Raw genomic sequence first — 26,628 nt, 5'->3', positions numbered from 1 at the left:
ATAGAAATCATTTACATACCTTGAAACCAGCAACAGAGCCAGACTGCAAGTCAGATTCAATATTGCCGGGATCTAAATAGGCAATGCTCATGAGGAAGCCAGGTCCAGTGAAGGCCCAAAGCTTACGGAAACTGAACCAAGAATGCTGAAAAGTAATAATCATGACAATAACCATTACAGACCTTTGAAAATAGCTTACATTTTTTTTAAAACAGACAGATTTCCAATTGGTCCATTGTGTAACATAAAGATGTGAATATCTTTTATTAGTAGAAGGCAATGCTGTATATAATCACTATAATCACACACATACACAACTGCAGCTAAACAGAGCATACTTCAGAGCACAAACTCTCCATGAGGCCTTTGTATTCTGCATTTCTGTCATCTCTGGTCTTACACATTAGACCAGTGGGTTATGAGGAAACATATGGACCAATATGCAATTAACTTTTTCTCCTGAGTTTTCTTCTAGGTGATAATCTCACACCTTGTCAATAAAATGCCCTTTAAACCATGAGCAAATTCGCAAAAATACTCATCATTTTGATGACATATAATTTTAAACTCTGATACAGTAAAACTTTAGGTATAGTAGTCTAAATGTCCAGGTCCTGGACAAGCACCATAAGTATATGCGAGTAATGCCTGTTATAGCAAACCCGGATATGATAGAACTATTGTTATGGTAAACCTGTTTTTTTCGCCCCTGCTGTATTATGTTTCCGGCTATAATGAAAAGTGGGCGGGGCCTGCGTCATATGTCAGTAGGAGACCCATGATCGGTGGGCAGGCTGGTAGCCACTTGTAGCCTGCTTGCTATCAGCACACTACTCTGGGCATGCATGGATTACCTCAAAAGAACCAGCCAATGAGACCGATGCTTCCTGTGTAAGAGGCTGCCTGATTACTGAGGGACTTGCATGTCATCTGTGACTTGCTTGTGCATGGCTGCAATGCTACAGTATCATCCAGGCTGCACAGAAATGTGGACAGACTAGCATATTATTAGTACTGTACCAGCATTTACTGGTGAGAGCTATGCTTCTTGTGCAAGTTGTTGTGAGATTATCGTAAGCAAATCCCCGCATATTGAGCACTGTGCATTTTGATCTAGTTTAGACAATGCCTGTGCTTGCAGAAGTATTGAAAAGTAAAAATGACTCCCAATTATTGACTAAACTTAGAAACAGTACTATAGTATACTTTATGTGCTTAAGGATGAAGAAGAATTTCTGATACAGTAAACATCTAATATAGTAAACTACTTGAACCTGGTCCCTTGGAGTTAACTATAAAAGAGAAGTTATCAGTAAGTTAATTGCATATGGGCCATGGTCTTAATAAAGGCCCATACACACGTCCGTTTTTTGCGGACGGGTCGTTTGAACATCCCGTCGTTCGCCTGCTAAATCGAGCGTGTGTACAGACTGTCGTTCGCGTGATAAGAGTGAGTTTGAGCGAGCCGCCTGGCGGATCGCTCAAACTCACTCTTATCACGCGAACGACAGTCTGTACACACGCCCGATTTAGCGGGCGAACGACTGAACGACGGGACGTTCCTACGACCCGTCATTCGCAAAAAACGGACGTGTGTATGGGCCTTTAAGCTCTGGTTTACCATCCCAGTCTTTTCATTGTTGGACAAGATGAATGGGAACTATGCCATTACTCAATTTACATAATTAGTATAGCTGTTGCAGACAATGGCCCTCATTTGATTCACTTTTTCTACTAGGAGATATCTTCGCACCCCCATCCGTAGCTGGATGGAGTCTGCTCTCCTCCATCGGCAGTGTTGCACTCCCAGTATCCTCTTCAGAGTTCCGATCACGTGATATGACATGTCATCGTAACCCAGGGGATGGTGTAAGCGGTGCAGCGCCACCTCTTCCAGTACCGGGCGGCACTGCACCGCTGACACCATCCCCTGGGTTACGACTAGAGATGTCGCGAACGGTTCCAGGCGAACTTTGGGGGTTCGCGGTCGCCTGCATCAGGCGAACTTTTGCGGAAGTTCGTTTCGCCCCATAATGCTCTATTGAGCAAAACTTTGACCCTCCATATCACTGTCAGCAGACATGTTATTGTCAAACACACTTCTCTCACTGCTGGAGGCCCGCTCACCCTCCCTACTCCAAGCAAGGTCAATAGGCTAATTAAAATCTCCCTAGCAGAGTGTGTAGCAGCTGTCCCATAACTAATTAGTGTAGGCAGACAACTGAGTCAAATGGTATAAAGGACCTTGCTTGGGGGAGGGGGGGAGGGTCCTCCAGCAGTGATGTGTATTTCACTCAATCAGGTGTGCCTCCAGGTATTAGAGCTCTTGAAACATGTTTTCTATCATTTTTCTAGCCAGTAGAATTTTTTTAAATTTTCAAAGTTCGCATTGAAGTCTCCCCATTGAAGTCTATTGCGGTTCGCGAACTTTTTGGCGAACCGAACCTTTCGCGAACCGAAAATCGGAGGTTCGCGACATCTCTAGTTGCGACCACATGTCATATTATGTGACTGGCACTTCGCAGAGGATCCTGGGAGTGCAGCGCTGCTGGTGGACAAAGAGGAGTAGCCGATCCAGCCGGAAAAGGTACATATAAAGAAGCTCTCTGCGCTGCTCTAATAGCTGCATTAGGCAGCTAAACAGCATATGCCATTAGATGACGCCCTGGCACACATTATCTATCTCGAGATAATGCATGCAGGGCTGCTAATAGGTTAATCCAGATATCAAGTAAGTGAATATGTTACCAACTGTGTCCTCCCGGTCTACTTACCGTTTCATCTTCTGGGATTTGGATTTTCTCATCAAAATAGCTTGTAAATGGCTCGCCCTCCACGACTGGCTCAAGGTTCCCATCACTAAGGTCTGACTTGGATCCATGATCTCCTGATCCACTCTCTACAAAACAAAATAGCAAAAAGTTACATAATGGAATTCAGCATACTTGCCCATTTATAACACTGCCTAAAGTAATAAAAACTGCATAAAAACAGGCACTAAACTACAGCCTCATACACATGCTACATAGTTCTCAACTAAGGCAGCTGGTCTGGGCCACCTCTGTCAAACATCTAGCACGTGTACTGCTGCCTCAATGCATTGCCAATAGATCCGGGTGCTGGATCCTCTCGCCCGAGAGCAAACCCATTGTTATCCTGCTCACCCCGCCCCGTTAAATGCTACTCTGCCATGCCATTGTCCCTTCTTCCCAAAAGAAAGTATCAGTAACATAGCCTATAATGATGCTTGTGTACAGAGCTCGGCCCTAAACTGTCGCCCGAGAGATCGAGTCCTGGTCCCTGCAGGTGACAGTAATTATGCCTATGTACACATCTGAAGTTGCCTCAAAGCAACTGCATCTTCTACTCAAGCTAACAATGAAAATGGTATAAAAATAATGACATCCATTAAAACAACATCTTCCACACCGCTGTACAGAGTATATATAGTCTTGTCACTAACTGTCCCTCAGAGGGGCTCACAGTCTAATCCCTACCATAATCATATGTCTATGTATGAATCGTATAGTGTATGTATTGAAGTCTAGGGCCAATTTATGGGGAAGCCAATCATGAGATTGAATTGAATGAGATCACATGTGCCCCAAATACCTCTTGGATGTTATACTGTATAATATATTTTTTTTCTTTATTTTTTTTTTTTTTACAAAAGGTGCAATCGTTTCCAAGAACTGGATGCATGAAAACACTCTCTGCTGTTTAATAACATCTACAACTGTGAGAGGTTTTATCATATGAAAAAAACGTTACTGCTGTCCACTATTGTCCAGAATCTTCTGGAGAAATTGGGTGAAAGTTGAAAAGTCTGTTTTCCCCTGAATCATAAGTTTATTACATCCAGCTTTCTTTATTTGAACCGTGAGCCAAAACTTATATTTGAATACTACTGTACAAAGGTCAGTTATTGGTTTGAAAACACTTTTCCAAAAGGTGTTGAGAGGAATGCATGAACCTCAGTTCAGAATGAAATTTCATGTGATTTTACCTCAGCAGAATAAAGTCTTAGCGAGTCGTCTCATGGCAACCCTTTAAAATGATTCATTAAAATGATTCCATTAGTAAAATGCTATCCTTATAACACTATTTTTTTAGTGGTTGCTGTAGTAAGGCCCGGTTCACATTAAGGTTAAAAACTGTTCTGTTCACGGATCCTAACAGATGCGAACGGATCCACTGTTAACCCATGGATCCATTCACAGTGGTCTGTTAGAACGGATCCTTTCTGCACAATTCACTGAACGGACTGCAAATTTGGCTCTGCAGCAATTTTTCCAGACCGCTGAGCCCAGCACAGTGGAAACGGATCCTGAAGCGCTACATTGGGGGCAATGAGAAAACGGATCATTTTTTCATACTAGTGAAGAAACGGACCATTATAGCCAGCAAAAGCCAGTTTGCTGATGGGCGGGGGGGGGGGGGGGGGGAGTTTGCAGCTAAACACCAAACGGAGTGAAAACGGATCCTATCGACCATCATTTAGATATGTTTTCACGGATCAGTATGCCACTAATTGCCAGAGTGAACCGACCTAAGAGTGGTGTTAAAAAAATGTAAGTGGAGCAGGAAATTAGGCTGGCAATGTTCAGTTACATTCTGACATCTGACTGAGAATTCAGCCATGTAGCTACCAGTGAAGTGTCTGGAAGCTGCAGGGTACACAGTCCTGGAGACACTCTGTGACGGGTGTGGAAGAGGAAGGATCCTGAACAAAGAAGAAGACGGAGGACCGGAGGAAGAATCCCTGGAGAGGGAAGGAGGTTTACTCCCCACACGTCAACTTTTAAACTTTGACCAGATACAGGTTTTAAACTCAGAGAATTTTTACCTTGGTCAATACCATAAAAGACCACTAGAGGGGAGATTTTACTTTGAGGACTGTAAGTTTGTCATTTGAAATTACAGGTAGTCCCCAGTTAACGAACGAGATAGGGGCTGTAGGCTCGTTCTTAACCTGAATCTGTTCTTAAGTCAGAACATTGTGCCATTTCTGCCCCTGTACTTCCTCTGTGCCCCCCTGTGCCTCCAGTGTCTCCCTCTGTGTCACCTCTGCCCTTTGTACCTGTTTATACAAGTTTAACCACTTCACAACTGAGGGGTTTTACCCCTTCAGCATTCGAGCAATTTTCACCTTTCAGCGCTCCTTACATTCATTCACCTATAACTTTATCATTACTTATCACAATGAAATTAACTATATCTTGTTTTTTTTGCCACCAAATACCAATAATTATTTTATTCGAAATGTGTTTTAATGGGAAAATAGGAAAACATTTGGAAAAAACAATCAATATTTTTCAGTTTTCGGCCGTTATAGTTTTTAAATAATGCATGCTACTGTAATTAAAATCCATGTAACTTATTTGCCCATTTGTCCCGGTTATTACACCATTTAAATTATGTCCCTATCGCAATGTTTGGCGCCAATATTTTATTTGCAAATAAAGGTGCATTTTTTTCAGTTTTGCATCCATCCCTAATTACAAGCCAATAATTTATAAAGTAACAGTGTTATACCCTCTTGATATAAATATTTAAAGATTTCAGTCTCTAAGGGAACTATTTATGTTTTGTTTTTTTATTGTATTTTTTTTTATTATTACAAAAAAAAATAATTTGTAACAATTGGGGAGTGTGGGAGTTAATGAGTTAATTTATATTGTAAAATAATGTATTTGTAGGTAAAAAAAATGTTTTTGGGTGTAGTTTTACTTTTTAGCCACAAGATGGCCACAGTACATTTTTGTGAATGCGTCCTGTAAGTGTCGGAAGTACGCTTACAGGATGATCCGAGAGGCTGGGAAACTTTTTTTTTTCACAATGATCGCGCAGCTTCTCATAGAAGCAGCCGATCATTGCTGGGGGGCAGAGATCAACGAACAGGAATGGTTTTTCCCGTTTATTGATCTCCGGGCGAGCGGCCGGCGGCATGCACGAGCGCGCGCACGTGCAAGCGGGAGCGTGGCGGCAGCGGGTGCGTATATCTACGCTCCGGGCGGGGAACTGAAGTCCAAAGCAGCGTAGGTATACTGTACCCAAGCGGCAAAGTGGTTAAAAGCCATTTTTCTTTGAATTTTTTAAAATCTATTTTCTCAAAAACTACAAGTCCAATTTGAAAAAAAAAAGTTTTTGACTTGTTCCGATGGAAACACGAATCCATGCAGTTCGTATCGGCGAGTCGTTCGGAAGTCAGGCGTTCATAAGTCGGGTAATACCTGTATTGGATTTACATGTTTCTCTATACCCACAAGTAAAATATGTTCATAGATGCAAAGTTTTGTAATATTAGGCTAGAAATTAAGATGTTTCAGAGCACACAATTGAGACTCTCTTTAAAGCACGCAGAATTGTCTTTCAGTGCTACAAGCACTTGGTTCCAATCCCAGTACGGACACTGTCAGCATGGAGGTTGGATGGATTTATCTGAGATGCTCCAGTTTTGCCTAACCCTTTCAAAAATACTAGCACTTTAAATGCAGTCATGTAAAAATGGGGCCAGGAAATTTGGGCGCAGGGCAAACCCCAAAAAACGCCTCGCCCCAACTATTGCAAATTTCCTTGTGGCGTCGATTACTATTCCCCCTCCAGGCCACCATGGACTCGGGGTAAGATGCAATTCAGCTGCCAGCTGCTGCTGGTGGCGGAATTGCACAGGTTTTTTCTGTAATTCTCCTTCCATGTCGCCACCCCCTCCCTCTAGATTGGCCTTTGGCTGGGCCCACCCTCCTTCTGTATCATACTTGTGCACTCTACCAAGAGTAATGCAAACTTGTCCTATTGGGACGTCCACTCCAGTGTATGATCTGGCATTGTGTCACTACCTGTATTGTGTTGTTTATCTTATTGCGTATTACCTGTACTGTTGTATCTATTGCTTATTACCTGCATTGTGTTGCCTCTCACCCCTGTTATCATTGTCTGCAATCCTATGTATTGTACAGTGTTGCGTAATATGTTGGCGCTATATAAATCCAATAAATAATAATAATGATAATTTGGGCTCCGTCTTTTGCCGGGACCCAAATTACCTTCTGAGAGCCGCTCTAGCCGTAATTCACATTACAGTCTATAGTGCTGCCCCAATGTCCAGCGCCCTTTTAACCAGTCTCTGCCTGGTTTTGCTAAAGAAAACTGGCCCCAGGTTGTAACAAGGGCCTTACATTGTGAGCCGCACTGAGGCTAGGAATCCAGTGTCAGTGTTCAATGCATGGCAATGTATGTATATTATTCTTTCTACATAGCTGCAGCAGAGTTAAAACTGAGAATGCAATATGATGAAACTATCAGTTGTTTGTGTTTGGTGAAAAGGCGACCATCGTTGTACACGGAGTAAATATCTGTAGCGGTTGGATGATGTATTTGGGCAGAGATGCAATGCAGAGTGCACTCATCAGATGCACACCCTCTCCTAGTAGTCTCATTAACGTTCTGCATCCTGCTCTTCATTGATAACAATACTCACCAGTACAGGGCCACTCCCAGACCTGCCACAGCTCAGCCATATCACACTCATCCAGGAAGACCTCTCTAATGCTGGCACACTTCAGACACTGGAGCCCGCCTGATTTCCGATTAGCCCTATGTATAACTGCTGTTTCTCAGAAGCTGTGCGTGCAGCACAGTCTCTGAAGAATAAGGATGTTGCTGATATGAATTATGGAATTAAAGCGTTAATCTAAAGGATGCCGGTAGAGAAAAGCTACAGAATATGCAGCAAAGACAGTAGCCACACTTTTAATTAACACTTACTCTAATGTTGCCCCAAAGTGTGAAGAAACAAAAAGGGATTCTGCAACCTGTCTATCTTTTATTTTTTACAGACTGTCTACTATAACATTGGTATGTCTTGTATTTGGGAGGAAGTATTTTAAGCAAAGAACAAAAGGATGTCCTTAAAGCGAGATTGTCACCATAAAAATCAAATTTCAACAGCAACTAGTCTGAGTGTATTAAGTGATAAAGATGCTAATCCTGAATTCAAAACTTTCAAAACTTTTTCTGCGGTTATGGTTTAGAGTTATCACATACTTTAGGAGCACCGGCCCTTTAATAGCCATTGCAATTCAGTTACATGCTGGGGGTTCTTTTTATCTATAATATATTCCTTCTCTTCCCTTTATTTCCCTGCTTAGCTGAAACATGATCCTCTGCTCACTTGTGTTCGCGAGCAAGGCTGAGGTGACTCAGCGATTGGAGGAGAAAAGAAGAAAAAGTTAAGGGAAGAAATGATATCAGTATTTAGCCTCAAAATGTGGGCAAAAGACATAGTTCCCACCAGGAACAGAACTCTCTTCATTTACTATATAAAATTCACTGAAATCAATCCGTGGACAGTACAATACTTGTGTTATGTAAGTAGATCAAGTGTGTGTGTGTGTGTGTGTGTGTGTGTGTGTGTGTGTGTGTGTGTGTGTGTGTGTGTGCGTGCGTGCGTGCGTGCGTGCGTGCGTGCGTGCGTGCGTGCGTGCGTGCGTGCGTGCGTGCGTGCGTGCGTGCGTGCGTGTGTGTGTGTGTGTGTTTTTTAGCTGGCATAGTATGGCTAATCCTCCTGCTTTAATAGGATGGTCCACTGCACCCAGCTTGAACACTTTTGCTACACTTAAAGAGAACCCAAGGTGGGGTTCTGACAATGCTATCTACACACAGAGGCTGGGTCTGCCTATACAGCCCAGCCTCTGTTGCTATCCAGATCCCCCCTAAGTTCCCCCTGCGCTCTGCTATCCCCCATAAATCACAGCCGCGCTATGCGGGCTGTGTTTACATCTGTACTGTCAGTCTGCTGCTCCCGCCGCCTCCTGCATAGCTCCGGACCCCACCCACATCGCTTCCCTCCAATCAACGGTATAGAGGTAAACACAACCTGCTGCGACACGCTGCGTGTCAACGGCGCGGCTGTGATTTAGGGGGATAGCAGGGCTTAGGGGGGGCTTAGGGGGGATTGAAATAGCAACAGAGGCTGGGCTGTATTGTATAGCAGACCCAGCCTCTGTGTGCAGCTAGCATTGTCAGAACCCCACCTCAGGTTCTCTTTAAAAGGATAGCATCATTTCCTAGAAACTACAAGTGTATTGTAGTCAGGAAAAATAATTTGACACAATTTTATTGTACATAGAATACAAAAAATGGTTCAAATGAAATGTGTTCATCAATAAATTGGTTAATCTTCGTGAATATCACAGGCCTGTTCATCAAACTTATCAAAATTAGTCACTTCTCCATGAGAGTAGTCAGGCTTGGAGTGATTTATATATACCATATTTATAAATCTTTCAGCAACAACACTAGTTCGTTTCAGGCTTACTTTGCTCTTCACTTGGCCATTATAGTAAAAATAAAAGAAAAAAAAAAAAGTCTCCTTAGACCAATCAACAAGAATCAAGCTTCTGTCAGGGCTGTGGAGTCAGTACAAAAATCCACCAACCCCGACTCAGACCCCTCAGGTTAGGATTTCAGCGATTCAGACTCCTCGACTCCGACTTCTCTAATTTGCATATTAACCACTTCACCACTGAGGGGGTTTACCCCCTGACCACCAGAGCAATTTTCACCTTTCAGCGCTCCTTCCATTCATTTATCTATAACTTTATCATTACTTATCACAATTAAACGATCTATATCTTGTTTTTTCCACCACCAATTAGGCTTTCTTTAGGTGGGACATTATGCCATGAATTATTTTATTCTAAATGTGTTTTAATGGGAAAATAGGAAAAATGTGGGAAAAAAATTAATTATTTTTCAGTTTTCGGCCATTATAGTTTTTAAATAATGCATGCTACTGTAATTAACCACTTGCCGACCAGAGGATTTTTCAGTGATCGGTGCTGCGTGGGCTCTACAGCCCGCAGCACCGATCAGGAGTGCAGCAGGGCGATCAGACTACGCCCCTTTTTTCCCCACTAGGGGGATGTCCTGCTGGGGGGGTCTGATCGCCGCCGGCTGCATTTGCTTAGCGGGGGGCTCTTCAAAGCCCCCCTCCGCAGCGTTCTCCGCCGTCTCGCCGCTCCCTCCCTCACCCTCCCCTTGTGAGCTGCGCAGGACGGATTTCCGTCCTGTGCATTGAAGGATAGGCTTCAGCCTATCATATGCCGGCAATCCCCGGCCAATCAGAGGCCGGGGATCGCCAATCTGCCTTACGGCGCTGCTGATTTCTTCCCCGCCTGTTTACATTTTGCCGGCGAGCCGCGATCGGCGGCTCTCCGGCTGTTCACGGAGACACCCTCCGTGAACTGACATGGAAAGGCCGCTCCGTTTCCATGGTAACCCGCAGACGACCAGTTTACTCCAATCGGCGTTAGCTGGTCGTCAAGAGGTTAAAACCCATGAAATGTATTTGCCCTTTTGTCCCGGTTATAAAACCGTTTAAATTATGTCCCTATCACAATGTTTGGCGCCAATATTTTATTTGGAAATAAAGGGGCATTTTTTTCAGTTTTGCGTCCATCCCTAATTACAAGCCCATAGTTTATAAAGTAACAGTGTTGTACCCTCCTGACATAAATATTTAAAAAGTTCAGTCCCTAAGGTAACTATTTATGTATTTTTTTTTTATTGTACATTTTTTAATTTTTTTTTTAATTACAAAAAAAAAATATAAAATTGGGAGTGTGGGAGGTAATGAGTTAATTTTTTGTGTAAAAGTAATTTATTTGTATGTTAAAATGTGTAGGGAGTAGTTTTACTATTTGGCCACAAGATGGCCACAGTAACTTTTTGTTTTAATGCGACCTCCAAGCGTCCTTCCGGAAGCTTGGAGGAAGTACTTGGAGGCTGGGTAAGTGTGTATCTTTTCACAATGATCACGCTGCTCATCGGAGAGCAGCGGATCATTGCGGGGCTTAGATCAACGAACGGGAATGTATTTTCCCGTTCATTGATCTCCGGGCGAGTGGGCGGCGGCGTGTTTACTAGCAGCGGGCGGCGTGTTTACGTGCGGGAGCGCAGGCAGCGGCGGGAGCGCGGAAAGTACGGATTTCTCCGTCCCTGGGGGTTAAAGATGGGGTATTTTCAAGATGGCGCCGGATTCGGACGCCACGGCCACAGGGCTCCGGCCTTTTTTCTCTTTTTGCCCCTGATCCTGCCTTTTGCACTCACCCTATGTCCTCCACCCACCTGGGGAAGGATGTGGAGGCCTCGGGGTGCATCGCTGGAGGCCGGGAGTTCGTGCATCGCAGGTTACCAGCGGTTTCTCGGGAGGCTGGGGAAGCCAGGAGCTAAGACGAGCACCACATGGCCACTACTGCTGCTGCACGCTGCCTCCACGCTCCCTTTCCACTCTTCTGCTTCCAGGACGCCACGCACCAAGGCGCCTCTCCTCCTCCGCCGCTGCTCTCAGCAGATCGGACGCTGCCTCCAGAGACCAGGCAGTTGCCCCGAAGGGAGACCCAGCTGTTCCTCCACCTCTGCTTCCAGCTGATCGGGGACAGCTCATCAGGCCACGGCTCTTGATCTATGGGCTCCTGCTGGGGACCAGGCTGCGATCTGCTGGGAAGAAGCCGCTGTTCCTCCAATGCCACCTCTCAGTATAGAGGTATCATTCCATCGCCTGGGTCCCTGAGGTTAGTGTTGCGGCTTCTCGGGCTGGCCCACAGCTGCTTGCTGCTTGCCTCACTGCTCACTCCACCACCGAACGGCTGGCCGCCATACGGGAAGCAGACCCTGCCCTCCGCACCTCCATCACCGGCGCAAAAACTGGGACCACCCACGTGGTTGCGACTGCAGGCCCAGGAACTGTTTCTATCCCTGTTGCAGCTGCTTCCCTCTGCAGCACATGGGCTGCACGTGGGTCATTGCACCGCTGCCTTCATTCAGGAGTGCCTGCTCCTCTTTTTACCAGGGACGCTCACCTTCGTCTGAAGCTGCTGGGGGTCTCTTAGGGCCTACAAGACCAACCGCACTGGTCCAACCTCAACAGACTCGGCCGCAAGCATGGAGGCTAACTCCTTCCAGCCAGGGCAGTAATCCGAGCTGCCAGCCAGCCAGCGAACCACCACTGCAGCCACAGGGGATTCTCTGACTGTCTCTCTCTTATGTCTCCTGTTCTCCTTCCTTCCTTCTCTTGTTCTCCTACACTATCCTGCTCTCTCTCTTTCTCTCTTCTCTGCACTATCCTTTTTTCAGGGGCTGCTGCGGGGCATCCAAATCGCTGCAGAGGTTTGAGCGCTGTGGCTGCTCCCTCAACATAGCACTGGTATGCCCCCTCTGGTCCTTCTTCGCTATGCTTGTCTATATGCCTACGCTTTATGTATATCCTTGCTGTATTTTATTGTATTAACTGTACCATCACCGACCCTGTATGTGCCAAAAATAATTCCGGGTACAACCCCCGTTGTACTTGGCGAAATAAAGATTTCTGATTCTGATTTCTGATTCTGGAGATTTCTGATTAAAGGATGCAAAAAGGGACAGAGAAATCTGTACGGGCGGGGGTAAAGTGGTTAAAATCTTGTTGATTGAAAGTACGCAACATGAAATGCATCTTTTAACTGCCAACGCTTAGGAATTTTAAAAGACAACTGAATTGAGAGGGATATGGAGGCTGCCATAATTATTCCCTTTTAAACAATACCAGTTACCTGGATATCCAGCAGATCTTTTGCCTCAAATACTTTTAGTCAAAAAGTCTAAAACTAGTCCTTGGTAAGAATACTTGTAGAAAGTACAGACAGGAACAAAGAACATCCATCAGGCCCTAGGCAATGTAAGTGTGGGTACATGTAAGAGTGATGTGCAGGTACTCTGCAGGAGAATGAGGAGATTCTTCCTCTATTACACATTCTTCATGTACAATCTAAACCAGGTTTATGGGTGATAGACAACACCTCTGTGTTCAATGTGCACAACATTCTTAATAGATTCCCTGCAGTTCTGTGGGGAGTGCACATGTAGAGTATAGAACTACTGTGTAACTTAAAGGAGTTATCAGGGGTTTTCTAAAAAAATAAGTGCTACTTACCTGGGGCTTCGTCCAGCCCCAAGCTCCCAGCATGTCCCTCGCTGCAGCTCTGCCCGCAGCCATTCGCTGCCTCTGCCCCCGGTCTGCGGTGATGACGCCAGGCCGACCTGGAGGTCGGCCTGTACTGCGCCTCCGCGAGCGGCGCTGTCAATCACCGCCACGTGGACCAGAGCGTACTGCGCAGGCGCAGTAGTTCTGCGCCTGCGCAGTACGCTCCGGTCCACGTGGCGGTGATAGGCAACGCCGCTCGCACAGGCGCAGTACAGGCAGTCATCACCGCAGACTGGGAGGCAGAGGCGGCGAATGGCTGCAGGCAGAGCTGCGGCCAGGGACATGCTGGGAGCTTGGGGCTGGACGAAGCCCCAGGTAAGTAGCACTTATTTTGTTAGAAAACCCCTGATAACTCCTTTAAAGTAAACCTAAAACAGATGAAATTTTAATACATACCTGAGGCTTCCTCCAGCCCACTTCAGGCTAATCAGTCCCTCGCTGTCCTCCTCCGCCACCTGGATCTTCTGCTATGGGTCCAGGCACATGAGCCAGTCAGGCGCAGTGCGCATGCACACACTATGCCGCCGGGAGCATACTACACCTGCACAGCACTATTGCGCAGATGCAGAACGTTCCTGGCTGTGGAAGCGGCACGCTGCTGGACTGCACTGACTGGCTGAATTACCGGGACTCATAGCAGAAGATCTAGGTGGTGGAGGACAGCGAGGGACTGATTAGCCTGAAGGGGGCTGGAGGAAGCCTCAGGTAAGCTTTTATTTTAATCCATTTCAGGTACCTTTAATTCGTAGTCATCAAACCAAATTTTAACAACATATCAAATTATTTGATTTTATGTACATTTACATAAACTAGCATCAACGCAGAATTATTTCCATCTCATTGACCATCTCTATTAGTGACACGGCTACACGTCAGGCTTTATTCTTACAGCATAGATGTTATTTAGTATTTATAAGAAATTCCTGTGTACACATCATATATACAGTCACAATCAGATGTGTAAATAGGACTTTAAAAATATGGCGACTGCTTTATTGAAGCAGCACAAGTAACTATTTTTTGATTGGTTTATTTCATTTTTGTGGACTAAGCACAGCTATTACTGTATATATAAATGAATTATGATGACTATTATCTGAGAAATAGAACATTTTATCATACTATCATACATTTAAATTCATTAGGAGTCGGTGCATTTTTTCCCCGACTCCAACTCCAGGTACCCAAAAATTGCTCCGACTCCACAGCCCTGGGTTCTGTTGCAGAAAAATTTAGCAATCATTCCCACTGGATTAATATACACCATCGTATTGGCAGGGGAAGAGATATCCACCATCCAATTTTGATAAGTTTGATTAATGAACAAACCTGTGATATTCATAAAGATTGACTAATTGATTGATGATTGATTGATTTACTAAAAAATGTTTGTATTTTTTTTGTGCAATAAAGTGGAATCAAATATGTCCTGGACTGCAAAACACTTCAGTGGTTTCTCAAAAATTATGCTATCGTAAGTGTTTTATGTGTCTACTATTACATGGCCAAATTGTAGAACCTTCCACTAGGAAATATCAGACCACACAAAGTGAGGGTTGCTGAATGGCTGGTGATATACCGGTAGCATCTGAGGTACTGAGTTCATGTGCATGCCCACACATTAACATGTGCAAAATAAACTGAAGACTGTCTGAACTTACCCATCTACTTGTCAGAGCATACATGAAAACTTTGGCCAAGTAATAAAATATAATTTTTAATCACCAGCCCAAGTGTGTCAGATGACTTACAGTGGTGTGAAAAACTATTTGCCCCCTTCCTGATTTCTTATTCTTTTGCATGTTTCTCACACTTAAATGTTTCTGCTCATCAAAAACCGTTAACTATTAGTCAAAGATAACATAATTGAACACAAAATGCAGTTTTAAATGATGGTTTTTATTATTTAGTGAGAAAAAAAACTCCAAATCTACATGGCCCTGTGTGAAAAAGTGATTGCCCCCCTTGTTAAAAAAATAACTTAACTGTGGTTTATCACACCTGAGTTCAATTTCTGTAGTCACCCCCAGGCCTGATTACTGCCACACCTGTTTCAATCAAGAAATCACTTAAATAGGAGCTATCTGACACAGAGAAGAAGACCAAAAGCACCTCAAAAGCTAGACATCATGCCAAGATCCAAAGAAATTTAGGAACAAATGAGAACACAGTACTGTAATTGAGATCTATCAGTCTGGTAAAGGTTATAAAGCCATTTCTAAAGCTTTGGGACTCCAGCGAACCACAGTGAGAGCCATTATCCACACATGGCAAAAACATGGAACAGTGATGAACCTTCCCAGGAGTGGCTGGCCGACCAAAATTACCCCAAGAGCGCAGAGAAAACTCATCCGAGAGGCCACAAAAGACCCCAGGACAACATCTAAAGAACTGCAGGCCTCACTTGCCTCAATTAAGGTCATTGTTCATGACTCCACCATAAGAAAGAGACTGGGCGAAAACGGTCTGCATGGCAGATATCCAAGGCGCAAACCACTTTTAAGCAAAAAGAACATTAAGGCTCGTCTCAATTTTGTTAAAAAAACATCTCAATGATTGGCAAGACTTTTGGGAAAATACCTTGTGGACCGACGAGACAAAAGTTGAACTTTTTGGAAGGTGCGTGTCCCGTTACATCTGGCGTAGAAGTAACACAGCATTTCAGCAAAAGAACATCATACCAACAGTAAAATATGGTGGTGGTAGTGTGATGGTCTGGGGTTGTTTTGCTGCTTCAGGACCTGGAAGGCTTGCTGTGATAGATGGAACCATGAATTCTACTGTCTACCAAAAAATCCTGAAGGAGAATGTCCGGCCATCTGTTTGTCAACTCAAGCTGAAGCGATCTTGGGTGCTGCAGCAGGACAAAGACCCAAAACACACCAGCAAATCCACCTCTGAATGGCTGAAGAAAAACAAAATGAAGACTTTGGAGTGGCCTAGTCAAAGTCCTGACCTGAATCCTATTGAGATGTTGTGGCATGACCTTAAAAAGGCGGTTCATGCTAGAAAACCCTCAAATAAAGCTGAATTACAACAATTCTGCAAAGATGAGTGGGCCAAAATTCCTCCAGAGCGCTGTAAAAGACTCGTTGCAAGTTATTGCAAACGCTTGATTGCAGTTATTGCTGCTAAGGGTGGCCCAACCAGTTATTAGGTTCAGAGGGCAATTTCTTTTTCACACAGGGCCATGTAGGTTTTGAGTTATTTTTCTCACTAAATAATAAAAACTATCATTTAAAACTGCATTCTGTGTTCAATTATGTTATCTTTGACTAATAGTTAACGGTTTTTGATGAGCAGAAACATTTAAAGCGAACCTTAAGTCTACTAAAAAAATGAGATTTACTCACCTGGGGCTTCCCTCAGCCCCCAGCAGCCGATCGGTGCCCTCGCAGCTCCGCTCCGATGTCCCAGGACCCGCCGGCGAGCACTTCCGGTTTGGCTGTCACCGGCCGACAGGCATTGGAACGCGAGTGATTGTTCGCGTTCCCAGCCTGTATATCGCCCCCTATGCTGCTATTGCGACCTCCTGGCCGCAATAGCAGCATAGGGGGCGATATACAGGCTGGGAACGCAAACAATCACTCGCGTTCCCATGCCTGTCGGCCGGTGACGGCCAAACCGGAAGTGCTCGCCGGCGGGTCCTGGGACATCGGAGTGGAGCTGCGAGGGCACCGATCGGCTGCTGGGGGCTGAGGGAAGCCCCAGGTGAGTAAATCTCATTTTTTTTTGTAGACTTAAGGTTCGCTTTAAGTGTGACAAACATGCAAAAGAATAAGAAATCAGGAAGGGGGCAAATAGTTTTTCACACCACTGTATGTTCTCTGGCTAGAGAGTATCTTGGTAAATCACGCCCAATTTATCAGAAGCAGAAAACCAGAAACCAGGTTCTGAGTAGTGATGGTCATGTCTAGGAGAACTCATGGAGAAGCATGTGATTTGTTTGATCAGCTGATAGATTTGCAAAGCTGTCATCACTTCATGCTTTAGCACATGATCATGACTAGCAAATCAGAGATTTACATATCAATTAGGGACAAGATTGTAAGTAGGGACTAGATTGTGAGCCCCTCTGAGGCACAGTAAGTTACAAGACAATATACTCTGTACAGCGCTGCTTAATATATCGGCGCTAAACAAAAAAAAAGGGGTTCTGAGGGTTTAAAAAACGGACACTTACCTGGGGCTTCTATCGGCCCCCTGCAGCTGTCATGTCCCACGCTGTCCTTCTACGATCTTCCGTTTCCTGCCGCCAGTCCTGGTCTAATTATTCTTTTAATACAACTCCGTTTGCGCGGCCGTGTAGATGTTTGCTCCCGCCTCTCCGGAAGCTCGAGGTTTTTTTGTACTGCTCATGCACAGTAAGCTCCCAGAGAATGGCGCGGAACATGACAGCTGCATGGGACCGATAGAAGCCCCAGGTAAGTGTCAGTTTTTTGTTTTTTAAACCCTCCTCAGAATTCCTTTAAATAATTAAAATAAATAAATATTGCATGACCAAACTTATCACATGCTTCTCCATGCTTCTACAGCAGTGATTGCCAGGTATTAATACAAAGTGGCAGTTTATCACAGCAGCGACCCAGAGATGTTGGGGACACTTGTAAATTTTTACCTGGGACTATCACGAACAATCATTTGGGGATGATGAAAATCTACAGTGTATATGTAGCTTAACTGGGTGACATAACAAAATCCACAGTAAAGAGGAAAAACAAATACAGCGTTCTGTTATTTCCTAATCTTTCCAGAATCAGCCTTCGGGCAATGGCCTCAATTCACTAAGTTTATCTCCTGTCTTTAATAACTCTTCTAGAGTTGTTACCATGGTGATACGGCATGTAGTATTCAGGAAACATTTTACCTCAGGCAAACCTAAAGTTAACTCTTCTGTCTTTAAGTTAACTCTTTAATCCTTAAAATAACTCCAGTTAAAGACAGGCTGCTCATTAACTGCGTGTGAAAAGAACTACAGAGGAGGTAACTTAACTACAGAGGAGGTAAATTAACTACAGAAGAGGTAACGTAAGGAATGAAGAGATAAGATAACTCTCTTACTGTGTGGAGGTAAGTTTTCTCTTGCCTTATTATCTCCAGCATGATCTTAGTGAATTGATGCCAATGTGTTTAACCCAAAGCAAAGACGAGAACAAATCCTTTACAAGTAAGTCTGCATAATTCTTATAATTTAGTAACACATAGTTCTAGTCTAGTGATAATATGTCCAGTCAAGGTTGGGCTTTTTTAATATCATCACACTACAAAAGAGAGAATTAAAGGAATAATGTATAGGGGGGGGGAGTGGTCAGGGGATAATGAGTTGAACTTACCCGGGGCTTCTAATGGTCCCCCGCAGACATCCTGTGCCCGCGCAGCCACTCACCGATGCTCTGGCCCCGCCTCCAGTTCACTTCTGGAATTTCAGACTTTAAAGTCTGAATACCACTGCGCCTGCAATGCCGAGTACTCGCTCCCGCTGATGTCACCAGGAGCGTACTGCGCAGGCCCAGTATGGTCTGTGCCTGCGCAGTACGCTCCTGGTGACATCAGCGGTAGTAATAACATGGCAACGCAGGCGCAGTGGTTTTCAGACTTTAAAGTGAACCGGAGGTGGGGCCAGAGCATCGGTGAGTGGCTGTGCGGGCACAGGATGTCTGCGGGGGACCATTAGAAGCCCCAGGTAAGTTCAACTCATTTTCCCCCAACCCCCACTACAGTATTCCTTTAAAAAATAAACTATGTGACAAGAATCTAAAGCAATGAGCCACTAAACTTACCATCTAAATGTTGGTAATTCTGGTCTGACATGGTGGCAGATGTTACAGGTGATTTACTTTCTTTTAAATGGGATACATCAACTGAAAAAAAATAGAATGCATACAATGTTAGCTAGCTACATGTACGTTTAACCCATTTGCATATACAACAAATTATAGGACATTTAGAGTTTCCCACTCCCACACCCTCTTCTTCTCGCGCTCATTCCCAGCTGGAGAACCCAAAGGCCTTGACCTCAGATCTCTTTCCTGTCTGTCTACACCAATTGACTAAGGTCATTTAGCTGCCTGGTACCACCCATATGCCAGCGAAAACCAAGTCTACCTTCCTGCTCCTGATCTCTCTTCTTTAACATCTTGTATCCCTGAGTGCCTTAGTGCCATCTCCTCCATCATGTCCTCCTGCTATCTGAAAGTAAACCTGGACTAAACTGAACACTTGTGACTTTTCCATTTTCTGAATCAATTGCCTTTCCAGAAATAGCAGTTAATATCAACACATCAACAATCTCAATTTACATTGAGCGCTGCTGTTTCAATCCCAATTTACAGTCCCTGGTTAACAAACAAGATAGGGACTGAAGGTGAATATGTTCTGAAGTCAGAACACTGTGCCATCTCTGTCCCCTGTACCTCCAGAGTCCCCCTCCATGTCACCTCTGTTCCCAGTGCCATCAGTGCCCCCCTCTGTTCCACCTCTGCCTCATGTGTCCCTCTGTACCACTTCTGCCCCCATCCTAGTCCTGCATGATTTTAGGAAAAAAATTGAATCACAATTTTTTTCTGTCAAATTGTGATTTCGTTTTTTTTCCACATCAAGCTTTAGCATTAAATTCACAATGAACAGTAACATTTACAAACATGCATTGCCAGAAAATGACATCATACTATCAAAGTGATAGTATGATGTAATTTTCTGTCATGTTTATAAATTTTACTGCATTGTGAATTTATCAAAACAAATAGCAGCTATTATTAAATGCAAAACTGAATACCACAGCAGATCCTGGGCAGTGGTGGTGATCCAAGTTGTTTGCTCAACAGGATACTGGAGAGATAACAGATCCTGTGCAGTGAGCATATGTACAGTACACTGTGTGACCATGGGAAACAGGGTGCAGAACAGGAGTGCCTGATGGGCGGATCCTTCTCCTCCACAAGCAGCGTGCTGGCCGCATTACACTACTTACTACCGATTTGACTCCTTCCGGGCGGAAAGAGGAAACGTGCCGCGCGGCCAACACAAACAAATTTACGCATGGAACACTTAAAATAGTATGTGTAAAAAGCCTGCACGCATAAAATAGTACGCATGAAAAAAAATCGCCACTTTGAGGATTAGGAAATTGTCTTGGCACAAATCGCGATATCAATTTTAAAACGATATATATCGTGCAGTCCTACCCCATCCTCGTACGCAAAACGATATTTAATTACGATTTTGAAATTGAATTGATTCCACATAATGCATGCAAACTTCTGGAGGGTCCCAGCGCTAGATCACAGTTCTGCTTTTAAAATGCATAAAATGTGTATGCAGAACTCGCTATATGGTACAGTGTTAGTAGAGGTAAGGGCCGCTACAACCACCCTAGGACTGCCAGGTGGGAGCCAGGGGTCCACAGTCTTTTATAAACCAATTCGCAGAGAAAAAGATCCCGCTACACCGGGTGGCAGTAAAAACATCCAATTCATTATTTAATGCATCACAGGACAAACAGGTGCAGGCTATAAAATAGTTGTGGCTCAATAGATGATCCTCCGCAAATATGAGGAATTACCTGACCATTGGAGAAAAATAAGCATATTTGTCCAAGTGGAATTTCAGTGCTCTGAGGGCAAGTCCGTGAGGAATGGAGGAATAGAGCGATGTTACGTCCATAGTCACCCAAGTGTGGTGGTTTTTCCACTTTAAGAGCTCAAGGCTGCTTAAAAGATGCAATGTGTCCCGTAAATAGCCTGGTAACCTATGAACCAGGGGTTGGAGACACATAGACCCACTGACCTAGGCTCGCTACATGATTTAAAGAAAAAAAATAGTGCTGCGCTGCCCCCTGGCGGTTTCTAATAGACCGCCAGGAGGGTTAAGTTCTACCTTGAACCCAGGAGTGGGATCAGCTGTAAGGATCTGATAGGTATCACTATCTTGCAATTGTCTTAAGGCCTCATTTTTATACATATTAGCGTCGAGGACAACCACAGACCCTCCTTTATCTGCATTGCGTATTATTATCGACTTTTCATTTTGGAGGGCCTGTAGTGCCTCACGCTCTTCCCTATTCAGATCAGAGGCTGATCTAGACACCCGTTTTATCTGCATGAGTTTGCTTTCTACTAAATCTTGAAAAAGTATCCACTACGGGGGACCTTGCTTGTACTGGATAAAAATGTGGGTTGGAGACAGGCACAGGGCCCAGGGCTGTCCCTGGGGTCGGGCTGTCACTCATGCTGGAGAACTGTTCCAGGACGAGGACAGTAGAGGCCTCCTGGTAAGGTGGAACCTCCCCGAACACAGGGGCAGAACAAAGGGGCCCCGGGGCTGTCCCCAAACCCACATCCGTTCTGTCGCATTCCTCCATCTCTAGGAAATGCTTTCTTACCATCACGTTTCTAACAAATTTATTGATGTCGAGCATAGTACTAAAAACATCAAAGTGGCACGATGGGGAAAAAGAAAGACCCCTCAGGAGTAAAGATAACTGTGCAGGTGAAAGTTCCAGGCTGGATAAATTTATGACATTGGAATAGCGATCTGAGACCCCTAACTTCCTATGTTTCCTCCCCGCCCTTCTCCTCCCACGTCTCCTCCCTTGTGCCCGTTTTTGTTTGGGGCCCTTTCTTTTGGGATTTCGATAATATTTTGTCTGTACTGGTGGAGTTGCTTTTTTTGTCCATCCGCGCTGGTCCCCCCCCCCCCCCCCACCCTTTTTTTTGGGTGCCAGCAAAGACTGACTGTACTTTCTCTTCCACTGTATCCGATGCGTCCGAAAAGGAGCCCGAGCCATCAGCTGAGCTGAAGCTGACCCTCATCGGAAGCCTCGGCTTACGTAGAATTGGTCGTGGAGATCTATGAATAGTCTCCCAACGGCTCCACTCATAGACTACGTTGTTTTTGTAGTCAGTAGAGTCCCTGATAAATTTTGTCCTTTTAGTATTCATGATTAAATTCTCTAATTTGGCAATGTTATTTTTCATTTTAGGCTGCGCCTGTTTGTCCTGTGATGGATTAAATAAAGAATTGGATGTTTTTACTGCCATCCGGTGTAGCGGGATCTTTTTCTCTGCGATATGGTAAAGTATACTGCAACAAAAATGTAATTTTACAGACTTTAACAACTATGTTTTCTCAAAACTTTCTCAAAAGGTCTTTTTGAAAAAAAAAAAAAGGGACTCGTTCCCATTTTTGTGTCCTTCACATTGCAGGGTCGTTCATAAGTCGGGAACTACCTATACTTTGTTCGTCTTTTATGTGAGGTACTGCCTCCAGCTTGTGACGTAAAAATATGCAAATTGCATTGGTAAGTTTCCCATTACTTGCGATATTCTAATATTTGTTCATGTTAAGGATTGGCAAACGGACATGTCAGCGGTCAGTGGACCGTAAAGTCCCAACCTGTACAATTTTTCTGGACAAGCGGATGCATTACCATAGATGCCTGTGCTGGTAACACATCTGCTCTGGACTCTTAACTGACCACCAGAGCAGATACTGCATTGTCCGCTCTGCTGCCCAGTGGAGATTTGTCACAAGTGTGGACTGAGTCTAAAGGCTCATACACACATCAGACTATAGTCTTTGGAAAATAAAAGATCACAGACCAATCTTACCACCCTTCATGTAGTATGAGAGCCATACCTACACAGTCTATTCTATGGAGCTGAACTCCCCATCAGAAAAAAATCTTTGCAAGATGCTGCACACACAGATGCTGTACAGACACAAAAGATCAGTATCTGCAAAAGATCTGTTCCTGCCAAAAATCCATTCCTACAAATTGCAATTATAGTCTATGAGATCTGCAGATCATCATACACACATGATTTAACTGACATTCATCTGCAGATCAAGCAATCATCCGCAGATCTGAAAATCCATCCTGGTGGATCTGATCTGCAGATGAATGTCAGTTAAACAAGGTGTGTATGTCAAGGGCAGAATAGCGCTGCAGAGGGGGGCTTTGAGGAGCCCCCCGCTAGGCACAAACAGGCGGCAGCAATCTGACCCCCCCAGGACATCCCCATAGGGGGGGGGGGGGAAGGGGGGCGATCTGATCGCCCTGCCTGCCACACGATCTGTGCTGGCGGCTGAAGAGCCCACCCAGCACAGATCATTCAAAATGCATGCGGTCCTTATGTGGTTAAGGTTTTACTGCAGGAAAGTTCAAGGGGACTTAGCTCTGCTTTGTTTTATAGTTTAAAATACATACAATGACAGAATGATGCAACGTGATAAAAAAAGCTATATAACTGAAAATAAAAATGACTCTTTTCTTTGCTACTAATGTTCCAATAATTATCCGTATTACACATACAATGTATAAGATCATAGGGTTTTTTTTCGCTTCAGTGTCACTTTAAAGGGACACTTACCCATAACCGGGAAACCGATCAGGTGCTGCAACTCCATTACGGTTTCCCTAGCTGCCCATTTGTTGCTGAGGTTGTGTCAGACACCAAAAAAACATCAATCATTTCTTGGTAGGCAACAGCCGACATTGCAGAATGTTACAGACATGATACAGGCTGGAATTCCTTTCAGTGCAACCGATAGAGACAATACATCTACACTCACATTTCCGTACTGCTAACCATTGTCTCTATGGTGAGGGAAGGGTCAGTGAGCAATGACATAGGTTTCCAGGAGATGGATCACGTCTTCTTATGGTTTTGTTACATCCAGCACATGACCACATGAAGTGTGCAAACACTCCGACAGCTTCAGGTATTATATGACAAGCCTATAAATACGTGTCTTAGACAAGAGTCTGGTGCACACATGCCTTCCCAACGATGATAGTTAACCTTCCTGGCGGTAAGCCCGAGCTGAGCTCGGGCTATGCCGCGCAGGAAGATATCTCAGCCCCTGGTGGGGCGATTTTGCCCATTTAAAGTGCTGTACGCACAGCTAGCACTTTGCTAGCCGTGTGTACAGCTTGATCGTCGCCGCTCTGCGGCGATCGCCTGCACGCAGCGGCGGAACAGGCCCCCCCCCCCCGCCAGAGCCCTGCGCTGCCCGGACCAATGAGTTCCAGGCAGCGCTATGGGCTGGATCGGAGGCGTTTGACGTCAGGACGTCGGCTGACGTCCATGACGTCATTCCGATCGTCGCCATGGCAACAGGAGAAGCCAAACAGGGGAACGCGTTATATACGCGTTCCCCTGTTTGCTATTGATGCCGGCGACGATCGCACTAGAGGGACACATGCGCCCTCTAGTGGTGTTTCATGTAGCTACCACTCTGGTAAGCTTTACATGAAACAAAAAAAAAAAAAACAAAAAAAAAAAAAAAGGATTTCTGCCTATTTGGCAGAAAAATTGAACCGCCAGGAGGGTTAATTGTGCACAATACAGATATCACTTCCTGCAGTCTTATACTGGACAGTGGTTGATGCTTGTGTTCACATGCACTTTAAAAATAAAAAAAAAATAAAAAAGGTAAGAACTTGCATATTAGACCATCAACAATTTTGGCAGCCTGATGTTCAAATTCTTATTGATCCCTAGCAAGATCTAACTATTGTCTGAATGCCGAAGGTCCTTGCTTTCATTTGCACCAGGTTTCAAGTCGCTCTAATGCATAGTTCCCGAATTATGCTTTGTTAAAAGGGGGTGCCAACTGCCTCTGTCTGCGGTGTCCACACCTGCAACCGGATGTCCCAGAAGTGCCAGATGATCCTGTTGGGTTAAGTGTAGCTGCTGCACAGGTCTAAACCAAGCAGGGGGTGGTTAGGGGAAGCAGGAAGTGGATAAAAGGGCCTTCGCCATTGTTAAATATCGTTTGACGGCGCCCGGTGAATAATAACGTTTACAATGGGCATCCGGTGAATAATAACGTTTACAAAGGGTGCCCAGTGAAAAATAACGTTTACAAACATACTTACCATATAATAATATTTACAAACAAACTTAACATAATTATTTCTATCTACATAAAGTTTCATAACTAGAATGATAGTCTCTGGAAAATGCAAATACTCCTCAAATAGCAAAATATAGGGGAGTTTTAAAGTGAACCCGAGGTGAAAATAAACTGATGAGATAAACAATTATATTTATCCTCCTACTCCTAAAAATGACTTTTTAAAACATCCCCGGTTTTTATTTTATATTTAAACATTTAGAAAGTCGATTGAATGTTTTGTTGTCTCTGCTCAGTTGCAGTCTATTAAGTGTCCCTAAATGAAAATACATGAACTATATTGACCCTTTCTCTCTCCATCTGCTCTCAAAAATATGTAGAAAATGTATTTTGTTACAAAAAACTTGAATGGCTGTAATTGGCTTATCAGTGATGTTTACTATATTCCCGACAAGCTCCTGACAAGACAGAAGCTGTCATTTCCAGCCTTAAAAATTAACTATTTCAGGCAGCAAAATAAAACAAGTAAAACACCCTGGTTATTAATATGTTTAGTACTGTACATACACATGTTTATCTCATCATGTCACATGTCACCTCGGGTACACTTTAAGGTTTCGGCACCACCAGGGACCACCAGGGGGGTCTTAGGGTTAGGGATAGGTAGAGAGCGGGTTCTGTGTGAGAGTAGGGTTAGGTTTAGTTGTAGTAAAATGTTGGTAATATTTACTAATATTTTACTATAGTTACTACGAATTGTTATAAACAATATTTTCAGATTTTATTACATGAAGAAATGATAAAATCTAGTTATTTACAATATCCTTAAATTTCAGCACACCACACGCCCTTTTTTTCACCGGGTAAGCAAACACAGTTGGAACAGGAGTCTGCCAAAATGTCGACGGTATAATATGCAAGTACCAAAAGGTAGTGTAGTGAAATAGCAAATTGAAAGAACATTTCCACTAAAAAAAAAAATAAAAAAATCCTACACCTACCAAGACAGTCAGCAGTATACCACCATACTGTCAAAATATATTAACATACTGTACATGTATTATGTGTATGGCTGTAGAGTTTTCTGCCCCTCTTCTAGCAACCAATGAATTTCTTCTTATCGGGGCAGTATAGAAAGGTGCACGGATTTGATTGCTAGGAAAGGAACACAAAAGTTTCTATAATTAGATACTTCATACATGCCCCATAGAGACCAGTTAGAGCAGGATAGTTTAGAAACTATGGCCCAATCCGGTCCATGTGAGCAAGGATAATTTCTGCAGGAAAACATGTACTAGTTTTTACTTTATTTCCCATTCGGGATAGTGGGCAATATAAAGCATGCCTGAAGGATAGCGATAGAGGCTGACATTTTTTTTCAGTTTTAAACAATGCACATAGCCTGGCTGTAATGCTGATCCCCACCTCTAAAACTTGTAGCCTAAAGAGGCCCATACACTGGTCGATTTTAGCCATCGATCAATGGCTGATTCGACCGTTCTGATCGAATCGGCTAGAAATCGATGCAGCATAAAGCATGATCGATCTAATTCTGTCCGATTTTGATCGATCTAATTCTGTCCAATTTTGATCGATTTGCTCGATCAGTACGAATGGAAAATCTGGGTCGATCGGCTGCTGGCAGCAGATCGATGGCCCATGGCGTTGCATTGGATCGAATGGTGCAACACTGCATTTCAATCTATTTTCAATAGATTTCCCTATGAAATTTATTGGAAATCTGT

At 44.0% G+C, this 26,628-nt stretch overlaps 1 protein-coding gene across 2 annotated transcripts in view; it reads right to left on the bottom strand.

Moving 5' to 3' along the window:
* SLC11A2 (solute carrier family 11 member 2) overlaps positions 1-26,628 on the bottom strand; it is a 137,219-nt gene that overhangs the window by 71,227 nt on the left and 39,364 nt on the right. For both annotated transcript variants that reach the window (XM_068267399.1, XM_068267400.1), the window contains exons 2-4: positions 18,805-18,885; positions 2,775-2,899; positions 20-145 (exon numbers count right to left, since the gene is read on the bottom strand). In XM_068267399.1, coding sequence (XP_068123500.1) covers positions 20-145; positions 2,775-2,899; positions 18,805-18,885 — 332 coding nt within the window. The remainder of the gene's footprint in view (positions 1-19; positions 146-2,774; positions 2,900-18,804; positions 18,886-26,628) is intronic.

The sequence above is a fragment of the Hyperolius riggenbachi genome, chromosome 2, assembly GCF_040937935.1.
Source record: "Hyperolius riggenbachi isolate aHypRig1 chromosome 2, aHypRig1.pri, whole genome shotgun sequence".
Taxonomy (NCBI): domain Eukaryota; kingdom Metazoa; phylum Chordata; class Amphibia; order Anura; family Hyperoliidae; genus Hyperolius; species Hyperolius riggenbachi.
Note: the sequence above shows the minus strand (reverse complement) of the source record. Positions and strands in the feature narration are given on the sequence as shown.